Here is a 14804-nt window from a genome sequence, read left to right as displayed (position 1 = left end):
CTGCCCCACCACTGCCCCACGGCTGCCCCATGGGCTGCCCCAGGCACTGCTAACCCGCTCTCTGGGGCAGGTGTGGAGCGGTGGGCAGGTCCGGCTGACCCAGTGCCTGCGGGACCGTGAGTATTGCCAGGGTGGGAGGGCAGGGGCAGCCCGGGGTCCGGGTGGGCAGTGAGCCCCCCCAGCCTCCCCTGGCCACCCCCCCCAAACCCCGCATCCCCAGGAGCGCTGCCCGGCCGCGCCGATGACCTCCTGCTGCTGGAGCGTGGGGAAAGCAGGGGGAACACCTCGCTGTGCGCCGTGGAGCGGGGCGCCTGCACGCCCCTCTCCAGCTTCACCAGCACGGTAAGGGACAGGGACCCCCGTGTCCCGGTGGCGGTGGCACCGGCGGCACAGCCGGCTCACCCGCTGCTGCCTTCGCAGGGAGCCGGGCGCCCCGGGCTGCTGGAGCAAGAGCTGTGGCGGGACGTGGCAGCGGGGGAGTGCAGGCAGGTCAGTGCAGGCAGCTGGCGGGCAGCGGGCAAGGACCAGGCAGGGTGTGACATGTCCCTGTCCCCGTCCCTGCAGGTCTGGCACCCTGAGAACGGCACCGGGGTCACGCTCTGGGCCTGTCCCCTGCACAAGTGTGAGTGTCCCCAGCCGTGCCGGGGGAGAGGGGGGCTGGTGTGGGGCCGGGGGAGGGCACCCACCCTGTGGAGCACCGGGCAGGTGCTGGGGACTGTCGGTGGGTGCCAGGGACCCTCGGCAGGCACTGACCCCTGCCCGCAGACCTGCGCACCCGCTGGGCACTGGCATGGATGGGGGTGCTGCTGGGGGCTGCCTGCCTCCTGCTCCTGCTGCTGCTGAAGAAGGAGGATGTGAAAGGTGAGCGGTGCCTGCTTGGGGGCCATGTCTGGCCTGGGCCCCCCCCCCCAGGACCCTGCGTCACTGCTTCTCCTCCCCGCAGGCTGGCTGAAGTCCCTGAGGGGTGACTACGGCTCCGAGGGTGAGTGTGGGGCGAGCCTGGGGTCCGGGGGGGCAGGGATGTCCATGCCTTCCCCACGGGAGTCAGGGGGCAGATCGGGGTGGGGGGGGTGTCCCCATCAGGGGTGGTCCCTGCCTGCTTCCCACCATGGCTGCCCCAAGGGTGGGTAGGGTGTAGGGGGACAGAGCAGAGGGTGGGAACCCTGTACGGGGGGGTCCCAGCCTGCCTGCCACCGTGGCTGTCCCTTAGGATGGGTAGGGGGGTCAGGGGACAGAGCAGGGGACAGGTCACCTATCTGGGGGGGGGGGGGGTGTCTCATCCTGCCTCCCACCATGGCTACCCCATAGGGTGGGTATGGGGTGCCCAGGTGGGGTTCAGGCACTGACGGTGCCCCCCAGGCCCGCTGCGAGGCCGGCGGGCACTGCTGGTGCACGCAGCGGAGCCGGTGGCAGAGCGGGCAGCGTGCGCCTTGACGGCGGCCCTGCACCCGCTGGGGCTGGCGGTGGCAGTGGCACCGGGAGGTGGCAGCGGGGTAGCGGCGTGGGGGCCACTGCCCTGGCTGCACGCCCAGCATCGGCGGGCGCTGCGTGACGGCGACACCATCATCCTCCTCCTTTCCCCGGCGGCTGTGGCTGCCGCACGCTGGTGGGACACCAGGGCCGGGGCCGTGCCGGGGGCCGGGGCCACTGAAAGTGGCCCCGGCCCCCGGCACGGCACCGGCCCCCACGATGTCCCCACTGTAGCACCCTGCGAGGCGTTCGCGGCAGCTCTGTCCTGTGCCGTGCCGGCACTGGCGGCAGGCAACGGGCGCTACGTGGTGGCCCGGCTAGAGGCCTTGGTGCCGGCAGTGCCACCAGCGCTGCGGGCAGCCCCTGCCTTCGCTCTGCCCAGCGAGACGGGGGGGTTCCTGCGGGCGCTGGCAGGACCAGGTCGGCGGCAGGGCCGGTGGCCGGAGCCGTACGTGGTGGCAGTGGCCGAGGGGCTGCGGCGAGCGGTGGGGGAATAAAGACATGACAGTGGCTTTGCCGAGCATGAGTCCAGCTCCTGTGGTTTGGGGGAATGGGGACTGGGATGGACTGGTGAGGGGTGATGGGGAGGTAAGGGGGGTTGGGGCAGGAGGGGGCTGGGCTGGTTGGGGGTGAAGAGGAACTGGACTGGGCAACTGGACCAGTTCAGGGGGGATGAGGGGGAACTGGAGCAGTTTTAGGGGGCGAGAGGGAACTGGACCAGTTCAGGGGTATGAGGGGAACTGGACCAGGTTGGAGGGGTGAGGGGGAACTGGACCAGTTTTAGAGGGTGAGGGGGAACTGGATCAGCTTATGGGGGATGAGGGGGAACTGGGCCAGTTTGGGGAGGGCGAGAGGGAACTGGACCTGTTCAGGGGGGGATGAGGGGGAACCGGACCAGTTTGGCTGGAGGGGGAAGGTGACCTGGACTGGTTTGACGGGGGCGGGTGATGGGGACCGGCCCCGCTGGGTGGGGGGTTGATGGCCCAGGCCAGGCGGGAGCGGGGCCGGTGCGTTCCGGGAAGCCGCTTCCGCTCCGTGCGGCGTCACCGGCCCGGCCCACCCCCGCTGCCCCGGCCGGGTGCCCTTGGCCGCGGCCTCTTTAAGGCGGGGGGAGGCGGGGCCAGGCGGGCGGCGCGGGTTGGCTGCGAGCGGGGGGGTGGGCGGGGGCGGGCGCGCCGCCATTGGCGGGGGCGGCGGGCGCTGAGTCAGCGGGCAGGGCCCACGTGGTGCGGGCGGGCGGGGCGGGGCGGGAGGAGGAGGAGGCGGACGGGGACGGGGACGGGGACGGGGATGGGGCCGCGGCGGCCCCGGGCGGCCGCGCTGCTGCCGGTGCCGGCCCGGCGGGGGGCCGGGCTGGGGGGCCCTGCTGGGGGCCGCCCTCCTCGGGGGTCCTGCTGGCGGCCGCCCGCGCCCACCCGGACCCGTCCGGGACCGAGCCCTGCCGAGCCTGCCGCGGCCTCGCCGACAGCTTCAGCAGGGTGCGGGGCGGGGGGGCACGGGGCGTGATGGCGGCCGTGGCGTGGGGACACACACACACCCCCCCACACCCACGGGGCCCGTGGGACCACGGGCGGGTGATGGGGCCTGGGGGGGTTATGCTGTGGGGGAGCCAGGGGCGAGGGGGGGTCAGTGGCGGGGAGGGCCCACGGGTGACAGGCGTGGGGGACGCGGTCTGTGGTGCAGGGGTGGCCCGGTGCAGGGTGACGCCGTCTGGGGGTGTCGGGCGAGCAGGGACAAAGGGGGTCCTGGGTGGGGTGATGTGGCTGGGGGCACAGGCCGGGGGGGGGGCAAGGAGGTGACGGGGCCCTGGAGGTGGGGGGTGCCCTCCCAGCGTCCCTGGGGAGTGGAGGGGGTCCCGGGTGGGCACAGCATCCCTGGGGAGTGGAGGGGGTCCCGGGGGCACAGCAGCTGGGGAGGGGAGGGGAGAGGGCAGCAGGTCCCTGGCGTGACTCGTCCCTGGGGGGAGGAGGGTGGCAAGGCCCGGGGGGGACTCTACGGGGAAAGGGGGTATTGGGGGGGTCCCACGCCTGCTCTGCCCCTCCCCCCGTGTGCCCAGGGCCTGGAGCGGACGGAGCACGAGGGCTTCGGTGGGGGCAACACGGCCTGGGAGGAGGAGAAGCTGGCCAAGTACCAGCACAGGTGGGTGCCCCCCAGCCGGCGGGGGGATCGAGGGGGCTCAGCTGGTCCGGGGGGGACACGTCCCCACACTGACGCCCCTGTTCCCGCAGCGAGACCCGTCTGCTGGAGGTGCTGGAGGGTGTCTGTGCCCCCTCGGACTTCGCCTGCCACCAGCTGCTGGAGCGGAGCGAGGAGCACGTGGAGCAGTGGTGGTTCCACGAGTGAGTCTGGGGACGGGGACACGGGGGGACAGGGAGATGGCAGGGGGCTGAGCACCATGTCCCCCCTCCCCAGGCAGCAGCAGCACCCCGACTTCTTCCGATGGCTGTGCGTGGACAGGCTGGCACTCTGCTGCCCGCCCGGCACCTACGGCCCCGACTGCCGGCGTGAGTAGCTGCGGTGCGAGCGGGGTGCTGGTGGGGTGCCGGCGGTGCTGCCCAGGCTGGGGGGGCCCCCCGGCACGCCGCCCCCCGCCCTGGCTGCCAGCCGGCTGGTCTCTCCCCGTGCAGCCTGCGCTGGCGGGCCCCAGCAGCCCTGCAGCGGCAACGGGCGATGCGATGGTGACGGCACGCGCCACGGCACCGGCCTGTGTGTCTGCAGCCCGGGCTACGGCGGCCCCTTTTGCGCCGAGTGCGGTGACGGCTACTACGAGGCCTCGCGGAACAAGAGCCACCTGGTATGTGCCGGTAGGTAGGGGTCTGGCCCGGCAAGGAGGGGGCTGCGCGGCCGGGGTCTGCCCTGGTGCCGCCCTGGCACCGGGCGCAGGCAGCTCCCCCCTGCCTGCGCCCACACCCGCTGTCCCCTGCCCGCAGAGTGCTACCGGGCGTGCGGGCGCTGCACGGGGCCGGAGGACTCCAGCTGCCTTCGCTGCAAGAGGGGCTGGGTGCTGCACGAGCACCGCTGCATCGGTGAGGGCCGGGGGGGGACCGGGGGGGGGGGCAGCAGGCGCTTTCGGGGCCTGTGGGCACAGCTCTGGGCTCGGGGCCGCGGGGGGCTGTGTCCCGGGAGCTGGGGCTCAGCGGACCCGTCCCCCCCCACGTCTCCCCCAGACATCGACGAGTGTGGCACGGAGATGGCACACTGCCGAGCCAACCAGTTCTGCGTCAACACGGAGGGCTCCTACGAGTGCCGAGGTCAGGCGGAGGTGGGGGGTGGGTTCCATGCGGGTGGCTCCCCCCTGCTCGGGGCCATCCCCCCCGGCCCGTGCTGCCGCTGGCTGGGCTGGGAGGAGGCTCCGGCAGCAACCGCAGCTCCTCTCCCCACGGCAGACTGCTCCACAGCTTGCATTGGCTGTATGGGTGCCGGGCCGGCTCGCTGCAAGAAATGCAACAAGGGCTACTGGCGGGACGGGGCCAAGTGCCTGGGTGAGTGCCCCCCGCGGGCTGGGGGGCGGCTGTGCCCCCTCCCCGCTGCCCCAGCCCTGCCCGAGCCCTGCCTCCCCCCGCAGACGTGGACGAGTGTGCCAGCGCCGAGGAGCCGGTGTGCACGGGGGCACAGGAGGTGTGTGAGAACACAGAGGGCAGCTACCGCTGCGTCTGCGCCCGCGGCCACGTCCGGCAGGACGGACACTGCGTGGAGGACAAGCCCCCCGGTACGGCCTGACGCAGCGGCGGGGGGGACGGGATGGGCTGTGGGCAGGGTGCGTGGGGGGCGGTGGGGGGCTCTGCCCGCCCGGCCGTGCCCCCCCACGAGCGCCGTCCTTGCAGACGCCCCAGAGAAGGGCTTCTTTGATGACGTGACGGAGGACGAGGTGGTGGTGCTGCAGCAGATGTTCTTCGGCGTGATGATCTGCGCCCTCGCCACGCTGGCCGCCAAGGGCGACATGGTCTTCACCGCCATCTTCATCGGTGCCGTGGCCGCCATGGCCGGCTACTGGCTCTCCGACCGCAGCGACCGTGTCCTCGACGGCTTCATGAAGGGCAGATAGCTCTGGGGCTGCCGGGTGCGGGTGGGGGGGCAGGCTCAGCCCGGGGTGCGGGGCTGCCCCCCCCCAGGCAGGGGCTGGCTGCCGAGGCCGGACCCCGCGCACGGTGCTGTGCCCTGCATGCGTCCCCCAGCCCCGTTAGCGTAGGGTCTCGCCTGCCCCCCCGCGGAACGAGCCGGGGGTGCCTGGTTCCTGGGGGCTCCCGCGCAGCCCCCTCCGGCCGGCACGGCGATGCTGAGCAGCGGCACCGCAGGGGGGGCACAGCATGCTGCCCCAGCCCCTCGTGCTCTGGAGGAGAGCCCCGGCACCGCGGTAGGTGGGAGGGCGTGGGGGCAGGTAGGGGGGTGCTCTGGGTGCCGGGGCGGTGGTGCTGGCAGAGCTCGGCCCTGACGCCTGCCTGGCGAGCGTCCCCCGGGCTGGGGGCTGCTGGGTCTGTGTCCCCCCCCCGTGAGACTGTTCCCCGTGGGGCAGTGGGGGGCTGGGTCCCCCCTCTGCCCTGAGCCGTGGGGCTGGGAGAGCTGTCCCCCCCCCAACACCTCCTCCCCACATCCCTGGGCAGAGCCCATCTCACCCCTCCCAGGGGGCTCCCGCGGGGCAGGGGGTCGGCGGAGCCCCCCACCGTTCGTGGGGCACCGTGCCGGGGGGGGGGCCCTGCCGGATGCATGAGCGTGGCCATTGCATTTGTCCGTGGTTTGTCTGTCGGGGTGCGCCTATTTGTCCGTGTGTCCATATCTCAGGAAATAAATCTCTGCACACCCAGCCCGGCTGCTCGGGGTGGGGGGGGGCGGACGGGGGTGCTGCTCCCCACCACCGCCTCCGCACGCCAACGGGGCTGCCTCCTCCCCACATAAAACTTTTTTATTTCTCTGGTTTGGCACAAATGGAGCTGGCCCAGCCCAGCTCCCCCCTCCTGCCTGGCCCTGCAGGGGTGCAGGATCAGGCCCCCGGACCCCCACGCTGGGGTCGCTGCTCCCCCCGGGCCTGTCCTTGTGCCCCCCAGTCTCTGCCCGTCCCCGTGTCTCTCTGGCTCAGAGCTCGATGGTGTCACTGGAGAGGCTGCGGGTGTCTGCCGCCTTGCCGAGGGCCGGGAAGGCGCGGGGGCCCTCGCGCTCCCAGGCGGGGGGCACGGCGGGCACCAGGAGGGGGGCCCTGCTGGGCGCCTCGTCCAGGGGCAGGCTGTCGGGCGAGGACAGCCCATGGCGCCAGGGGTTCCAGCTGATCTTCAGCGAGCTGCTCTCCAGCGAGCTGGCCGAGGCGGTGACGGTGACGGTGACGGTGCCAGGGGTCTGCCGGGGGCCGGGCAGCTCTGTCAGCGAGCTGCACCGCACCACGCGCCCCAAGCCGGGGGTCTCGGCGGAGCCATGCAGCGAGGCGCCGGAGCCGCGGCGAGGGCGGCCGAAGAGGCCGTCGTGCAGGAGGTGCCGGCGGCAGAGCGCCTGGTCGATGCTGCGGCGCAGGTCGATGGGGGACGGCGGGCGGAAGGCCAGCTCCCCCAGCGAGGGGGACAAGCCCTGCTCGAAGGCAGCACAGGAGCGGGCGGCCACCGCGTTGGGACACTTGGGGCTCAGCCCCGGCATCCCGGTGGTGCCGGCGGCAGCCGCCCAGGCCTCGTTGCTGTCCTTGAGCGCCCGCAGGGGCAGCTGCTCCGCCGGGTTGCGGATGAGGCTCTTGGAGATGTCGCCGGTGGGTGCCCGCTCCGGGCCGGTGCTGCCGGTGCTGCCGCCGGCCCAGTCGTAGCAGTTGTTGGGGTACTCGGGTGCCTCAGCTTTGTGGCCGGTGCAGAAGTACCGCAGCGCCTTGGCCCAGCAGGAGTGGCCGGCAGGGCTCCGGCGGCGGCACTGGCAGCACAGCGGCTCGGCGGCAGCCGCCAGCAGTGCCAGCGCTGTGCCCAGCTCGCCGACCCGCAGCCAGAGCTGTGCCGCCCAGCCGGACCGGGAGAAGCGCCCGGGGGCGGCCAGGACCCCCCGCAGCCACAGGGCACTGTAGAGCTGCAGCCCGCAGACTGGCAGCCCTGCTATCGCCGCTGCCAGCAGCGCCCGGGCCCCCCACCGCGGCCCTGGCCCCCCGCTGCCCCCTGGTCCCTCCCAGGGTGCCCGCAGCACCCGCCAGCACCCCCAGCAGCCCCCCAGCAGCAGCAGGGCCCCGGCCCCGCAGCCCAGCGCCTGCAGCCCCAGCCCGGCGGCGGGGCCCAGCCGGGGTGGGAGGAGGTCGGCGGCCCCCAGCACCGCGCTCTGCAGGGCGGCGGCGGCCCCCAGTGCCGGCAGCCCCCTGAGCCGGGCCGGCAGCAGCCGGAGCTGGGCCAGGCGCTGGAGCCGCTGGAGCAGGAGGGCGAAGGCGCCGAGCAGCAGGGGGAAGGGGGCCGTGCTGAGCAGCAGAAGGGCCCGGGGGGGCAGGCGGCCCCGCGCCCCATAGGGGTCCAGCAGCAGGAAGGTGGCCCGCAGCAGGCAGGCGGCCAGCAGCAGCCCATGGGCCCCTAAAACATGGGGCAGGTGGGGGGGACGCAGGGCGGCCGCCCCTGCCAGCCCGGCCAGGCAGCCCAGCGCCAGCAGCAGGAAGATGGCGGCCGCGCCGTAGACATGGGCCTCCCAGGCGAAGCCCAGCCGTTGCCGCAGCTCGGCCCAGCGCAGCCCCGTCCCGTTGGCCCCTGGTGCCGGGGGGCGGCTGGGCTGCGGCTGCGGCGTGGATGGATGCCGGGGGGCCGGCTGCGGTGTCACCCCTGCCTGCCGCCACGTGGCCGAGGGGGCTGCGGTGCCGTGGGACGGGGGCTGCATCCCTGGGGTGTCTGCGGGCAGGAAGGAGGGGGACGGTCAGTGGGGAGCGGTGGGGACCCCATGCACGGGGCTCAGTGACACCCGGCCCCCCACCTGCACCCCATAACTGGGATGCATCAGCCATGGCGGGGGGGATGCCCTGTGTCAGCCATGGCTGTGCCCACCGGCACCTCTCGGGGGTCTCTGGCAGGACCCGCAGTGCCGGGGGCTGCGCAGACCCGGGCACGTCCCTGACCCGCCCCGGGGAAGATCCCGCCCGCTGGGCACTTAGCACTAATCTTAGGAGTAGATTAGGGCTGTCGCTGGGCACAATCCTGATTGAAGATGTCACCGCGTCCTGGCTGGGTGGCCCAAGATAGCTGCCGTCCCCCCCGCCAGCCCCGATGCCCTGGGGATGGGCTCCCACGGCATCCCCACCAGGGACCGACCGGATGGGCTCGGCCACGGCCCCACATCACCTGAGTGCCTGGTCCCGGGTGTCCCTGTGGCGGGATGCACCGTTGGCCGTGGGGCAGCCTCGGTGGCATTCGGGGCGCTCGCGGGGCCCACAGCACCCCGGACCCGCTGTGGGGAGCCGACGACCTCCTCGGGCAGCAGCCCTGTGAGAGAGCGCAGAGCCGGGCGCTGGCACCCATGGGGGCTCGGTCCCCACCAAGGGGTCCCCCATGCCGCGCCAGCTCCTACCTGTGCCGGGGGTGCTGGAGGGGGCCGTGCTGGAGGCAGGCGGCAGCGCGGGGCCGGTGCCGAAGGCAGCCCCCGGGGTGGGCTGGGGTCCCCGCTGCCCCGTCAGCCCGGGGTCCGTGCGAGGGGCTGCGTCCCCGGGGCTGGCGGTGGTGCGGCTGAGCGGGGCTCTCCGGGTGCTGCGCTGGTGGGCCAGGAGCACCCGGGTCCGGGGCTCGGCCAGCCCCCAGATAGGGGCTGTGGTAGGCAACCGTGTGGCAGAGCTGGGCAGAGCCGGGGAGGGGCTGGGGGGCCCCCCTAGGACCCCCTGTGTGCCCACTGGCTGCGTGGAGCCGGGGCTGCCGTGGGGACCCCAGGCTGGCCCGGTGCCCGTGGGCTGGGGGACGGGGACAGTGCCCGGCGGGCCCAGCTGGCTGCTGGCCGGAGTGAGCTGTGTGCCCCGAGGGAGGGCCAGGGCTGACATGGGTCCCCCCGCCACTGGCTGTCCCCCTGTGTGGGCATCTGCTGTCCCCGTCCCCGTCCCTGCTGCTGGCGCGGGGGTCAGGGTGATGGTGGACGCGGTCGGCCGAGGGACGGGGGTGCTGGCTAGCCCGGTGGCACTCTGCCCGGCCAGGGACGGGCCCTGCCCTGCCCAGGGCGGCCCTGGGGAGCCAGGCCCCGTGTCCATGGGCACCTCGGGGCCTGGCGTCCCCGGCACGGAGCCATGAGGCAGCCAGGTCCCCCCCCGGGGGCTGTCCTGGCCTTCGGCCTCGTGTCCTCGCCAGGCGATGAGGGGCTCCTCCGCCACAGCCGGGGCTGCGCTGCCGTCCCGCCAGGCCCCGGTGCCGGCGCCTGCCATGGTGGTTTCCGTCCCCAGGGGTGCCCCGGTGGCATCCCCTGCCTGCGGCGGTGGGGACCAGGGCACGAGGCTGCCGGCCCCCCAGCGCTCGCTCCCGGGGGCCCCGGCACCGCTCGGCTCCCCCGACGCCTCCCAGGCAGGGGACGGGCCCGGCCGCTGCTGTCCCCAGGCAGGGCCGTGCAGGGGGACCCTGCCCTGCTGCGGGGTCCCACCTGGGGACAGCCCCGCCGCCAGCGTCCCCCGGGCCCCAGCGGGGACCCCGGCGGCCAGGAGCAGCCCCCAGGTGACGAGCCGTGCTGCAGCCATGGTGAGCGCCCAGCTGGCCCTTGCGCCCTGCGGGGACAGGGGTCTCGGTGAGCCGGGACCCGTGGTGGCTGCCCAGGGGGGCTCACGCCACCGGCCGCGGGGCTGCTGTGCCCACGGCAACCCACCGCCCGGGGAGGGAGCCAGCGGCGGGGCTGTGGCTGCCTGGGCTGGCCCCAGGCCCCGTTCCCAGCCGTCCCCATCCCCGTGCCCCTGCTGCCAGCGGCCCCGTTCCCAGACTTCCCCTCCCCAGTGGCCCCGGTGCTGGCAGTCCCCAACCCGGTAGCCCCGGTGCTGGCGGTCCTTGGTGTTTCGTGGTCCCTACCCCCGGCATCCCCAGTGTCCCCCACCCCCGGCGTCCCCCTCCCGGTGTCCCCTCCCGGTGTCCCCGCTGCCGGCGGCCCCGCTCCGGCGCGCACCCTTCACCTTGGCGCGGCCCCGGCTGCATCCCGGCGGGGATGCCCGGCCCGGCGCCCCCCGCCGCCGCCGCCGCCGCCGCCGCCGCCGCCGCCGCACACGCGGCTCAGCCCCGCCGGGCCGGGAACGGGGCCGGGACCGCCCGGCTGCGGCGGCGGCCCCGCGGTGCGGGTGCGGGAGCCGGCGGGGCTGCGCTGCGGGGCCGGGCCGCGGCCGGTGCGGGACCAGAGCGGGGCCGGTGCGGCCGCCGCATCCCGCGGACCCCGCCTGGAGCGCGCTGGGCCGGCCCCGCTGCTCGGGGCTCGGTGCCCGGTGCCCGGGCCGCGGTGCGGCCAGCCCCCTCCCGCCGCCCGCCGCAGCCCGGGAGGCCCCAGTGCCGGTGCCGGCCGCAGCCCCCCCGCTGACCTGCCGGTGCCGGTGCCGGTGCCGGTGCCGGTGCGGGCGGGCCGGGCTCTGCGGCGGAGCGGGCGGCGGCGGCGGCAGCCGGTCACGCGCCGCCCCGAGCCGCGGGCACCCGCGCGGGAACCCGCCCGGCACCGGGGGGGGGGGCGCGGGGCGCCGGGCGCGGCGGGGGCCGCCGTGCGGGGACGGGACCCGGGGCAGGGCCGGGGGCAGGGCGGGTGCCGTGTGGTGGGTCCTTCGTGGGGCTCGGCTGCCGTGGGCTCCCCTGGGACAGGTCCCCCGTGGGGCGGGTCCCGTGGGGCACAGCCCCGTGGGGCTCAGCCGGGGTGGGCTCCCCTGGGGCAGCTCCCTCGTGGGGCGCGTCCCACGGGGCGTGGCCTCGTGGAGCACCAGGGCAGGTCCCCACGGGGCCGGAGACAGCAGGGCAGCAGAGGGGATGCTGCCTGTGGGGCAGGCAGGGCAGGCAGGGCAGGCAGGCTCCGTCCCCGGGAGCAGGCAGCCCCCAGTGCGGGGCTGTTGCCGAGTCCGGTCCCACGGCAGCCGTGGGGCAGGCGGGGTGGGCTGCGGGCACCCCCCAGCAGGGTCCCCCGGGAAGGTCCGTGGGTGGCCCCGGCGCACCCCGCTGCCCCACGCCTGCCCCACACCTCCTGCCCGCCCTGCGCGGGGCACGCAGCACCCTGGCAGCCGCTGGGCCCTGGGGCCCTGCCAAGGTGCAGGTAATGAGCTAATCAGCTAATTGTCCCGCTGGAGAGCTGCCCGCCCTGCCAGGGCCTTGCGCTGGCATCCGCACGGCCACGGAGTCACGAAGTCACAGCGGCTCAGGGCTCTGCCCCGCACGGTGACGCACCCCGGCTGCCGGCCTTGCACCCCGGCTCCCTCAGGCTGTACCTGAGTCGCCGCAGCCTTGGCAAACCCCCGTCACCGCCATCGCTCTCCTCTCGCCCAGGCCAGCGGGGACGTGTGGCACCTCAGGTCCCCACGGCAGCGCCGTGTCGGCAGCAGCACAGAGTGACCCCCTCCTGCTCCCCGCCACCTCTCCATCCCCGGGGCATCGTGCCTGGGCTGGGCTCACCGTGGGCGCGGGGGGCATTCCTGGGCTGGGCGCAGGCAGCGGGGCTGGGGGGGCTGCGGCAGCCAGCTGAGCACAGGGGCTGGGGAATTTGGGCAATGCCGGCACGCCGGCCCCCACAAAGCAGGCAGGGCAGGCAGCTAATCCGGGGATTAGCACCGGGGAGGCCGCATGGGGGGAGAGACGGGCAGCGGCAGGGCCCAGCGGGGTGGCCAGTGAGCCCGCACCGCAGCGGGTGCTGCCAGCGCCGGACACCACCGCAGCTGGCTGGTCTCGCCCTGTGGACGGGGAGGCCGCGGTGCCGAGCGTGCGGCAGGGCCGTGGGGAAGGAGCCGGCTGTGCCCCTCATACCACATTCGTTGGGACACCTTGAGCACAAGGCAGGGGTGCAGCAGCCACCTCCGCGTCCTCGGTGCCATCAGCGGTTTCCTCCTCTGCCAAGTGACTCACTGGCAGATTAAAAGATGCGCGCCCCGCTCCCTGCCACCGCAGCGGCTGCCTGCCTGCCTGTGCAGCCGGGGATGCCAGGCAGGGGATGCGACCTGCATTCTCATACCCCCGTGCCTGCGTCTGCCTGGGTTTCACTGGATTTCCCCGCTTTTGGCTATGTGCCCTCCTCTTCTCCCAGGCTGTCACCCAAGGAAGCAGGATGAAACCCCGCTTTAGGAGAAAACTGCCCCGATTAAGTGCCCACAAACAGCCCAGAGCCCAGCTTTGTGTTTTCATGACCACTGCATGTGTTTTACGGTGCTGCCCCGTGCCCTCCGCAGTCCCCTTCGGCATCTGCCCCGGGGACCTTCGGTGAAGGGTGGGACGAGACCCCACAAACACGGGTGCCAGCAGCCCCAGGGTGGCAAAGGCCGGGAGAAGCCGCATGCACAAGGCCCCACGTGCCCGGTGGCATGGCTGGCTCCGGCAGGGAGCCAGAGACGGCGAGCTCGACGGCCGTGCTTGCCGGGGGTACGGGCTGGGAGACAGGACCTGCTCTGCCGGGGTGCAAACGCGGTGCCGTGGGAAGGCTGCTGTGTCCTACAGGGGTGCGGTGGCTCCTGGTGGGGGATGCCAGCCCCGGGTCCCGGGGCAGAGCCGGCAGCACACACACGCTTCCATTTTTGTCCGGCAAGGCAAAGAGGAGTCGCCATTGTCACGGCCACATTGGGACAAACACTCTCGCCGGTAGCGAAAACCCTGGAGGAGACCCTGAGTGGGAACAGGCGTGGGGCCGGGCCGTGGGGGCCACTGTGGCACCCTGGGGCTTCACCCCGCTTGCCGGGGAAGGTGGCTGGCGTGGGGGTAAGCGCTGCTGGCTGCTGTTGCCGTTGCAAATCCTTTCTCCGGGGATTTTGTTTGCAGCCTCGCTGTGTGCGTGCGGTGGGGGGGACTGCGGGGCTCCCCAGGGCAGCCCTGCGTTGTACCCCACGGCACGGGCGCTCCATCCTCGGGGTGCCGGGGAGCCGGGGCCTGCTCTGGCTCGGCGCGGGGGCTTGCGGCAGACACCTCCAGAGGTCCCTCCAAGCTCAGCCATGATCTGCCGAGCTCTCTGCGGCACAGCCGGGGTGAGCGTCCAGGCCGGGGGCTGCGCAGGGGCCTGCGCCTGTCCCCGCCGACCCCGAAACGCAGGGGGTGGCGAGCCCCAAGGAGCAGGTTTTGCCCAGCAAAGGGTGCGCGGGGATGCTGGGGAGGTGGGGTACAGGAGGGCAATGCGAAATGAACGGCCGCTGCTGCCGGCAGCCGTCACCCAGCCCCTCCGCTGACCGGGGGGGGTCCCAAGGCTCCGGGGGCTCCCACACCTGCCCCCCCACTGCCTTCTCCTTGCTAATTAACTTCACTGAACCAGTGTTAAACTGGAAGGGCGGAGGTTTCCTTCTTTAAACATCAGAGAGGAGCTGAAAAAACGAATCCTCCCAGTTCCACGATCCAGGGGAGTTAACAGCTAGCGAGCGGCCGCCTGCTCACCCGCCGAAGCAGGATCTTGCCTCTCCCAAAAAAACAATACAAAGACAGTGGACTTTTGCGAAAACACAATGCGTTTATTAAAGCCAGGAAAAAGGGATCCCAGTCTTCCCCCTCAGGAGGTCAAAGCTGGACCGGTTGGATTCGTGGCAATCGACCTGCTTCGTCAACACTGAAATGCTTCTTTTGGTAGTAACACCTCAGATCAAAAATCAAATGTGATATGGAAATATTTGAAGCAGCGGAAGCTGATAGTCGCAGCTGGGTACCCCGGGATGCGTTGCTCTGCAGGAACTGGGGCTGCCCAGCGATCTCGCTGCTGTGTACTCCAGATTAGGTGAGCACGCTGGGCCTTTCTGACTTGAAAATTTGGAGTGACTCCTCACTAGAGAGGTGCAGGTTTCTAAAGGGTGAGAACTATCCGTCAGTGACTTCATCTGCTCAATTTGAACGTCACATCTTTTGGCTTCTGTTTGAGAACCACTGCCCTTGAAAAGTATGTTGGAGAATTCCTTGACTAGCCAAGAGGTAGAAGAGGTTAATAAAGTAGAAACTAAATAATGTCCTGAATTTTCTGAAACCAAGAAATTTCAGCCTAAAAGAAGAAATGCGATAGTCGATGAACCTGCGATGTTAGGATTTGGTTTTCCTCAGCTAAACTTGTTCCTGTCCAAAGCTCACAAACAACTCCTGGGACAAATCTGAACCTTATCGAAATCAACTGGAACAACACTACTATGCCTAGGGAGCTAAACAGCTGAACTTTCAGACATGCAAACCAACACAGAGACTACAAGCGAGAACCAGAGTAAATCCTCTGGCCACAGAGATATTATTACATCTATCTAGTTGAAAAGT

General features: G+C 72.3%; 3 protein-coding genes across 3 annotated transcripts; 2 read left to right on the top strand and 1 right to left on the bottom strand.

The window, feature by feature from the left end:
• Nucleotides 1-277: 277 nt before the first annotated feature.
• IL17RC (interleukin 17 receptor C) lies at nt 278-1967 on the top strand. The gene is made up of 5 exons (XM_072876423.1): nt 278-342; nt 421-489; nt 766-861; nt 944-982; nt 1360-1967. Exons 3-5 carry the CDS (start codon nt 795-797, stop codon nt 1965-1967), a joined length of 714 nt encoding a protein of 237 aa, XP_072732524.1. The 5' UTR covers nt 278-342; nt 421-489; nt 766-794.
• Nucleotides 1968-2760: 793 nt separating this feature from the next.
• Nucleotides 2761-6368, top strand: CRELD1 (cysteine rich with EGF like domains 1). Its single transcript, XM_072876275.1, is given in 12 exon segments — nt 2761-2807; nt 2809-2893; nt 2895-2948; nt 3527-3609; nt 3699-3809; nt 3883-3974; nt 4098-4274; nt 4401-4496; nt 4638-4721; nt 4857-4952; nt 5036-5179; nt 5295-6368. Coding segments are annotated over 12 exon segments (1290 nt in total). The 3' UTR covers nt 5516-6368.
• Nucleotides 6333-10144, bottom strand: PRRT3 (proline rich transmembrane protein 3). The gene is made up of 3 exons (XM_072876274.1): nt 8968-10144; nt 8742-8882; nt 6333-8294 (listed from the first exon to the last, which is right to left on the bottom strand). Exons 1-3 carry the CDS (start codon nt 10106-10108, stop codon nt 6541-6543), a joined length of 3036 nt encoding a protein of 1011 aa, XP_072732375.1. The 5' UTR covers nt 10109-10144; the 3' UTR covers nt 6333-6540.
• Nucleotides 10145-14804: the final 4660 nt, after the last annotated feature.

Source organism: Ciconia boyciana, chromosome 11 (assembly GCF_034638445.1).
Source record: "Ciconia boyciana chromosome 11, ASM3463844v1, whole genome shotgun sequence".
Taxonomy (NCBI): domain Eukaryota; kingdom Metazoa; phylum Chordata; class Aves; order Ciconiiformes; family Ciconiidae; genus Ciconia; species Ciconia boyciana.
Note: the sequence above shows the minus strand (reverse complement) of the source record. Positions and strands in the feature narration are given on the sequence as shown.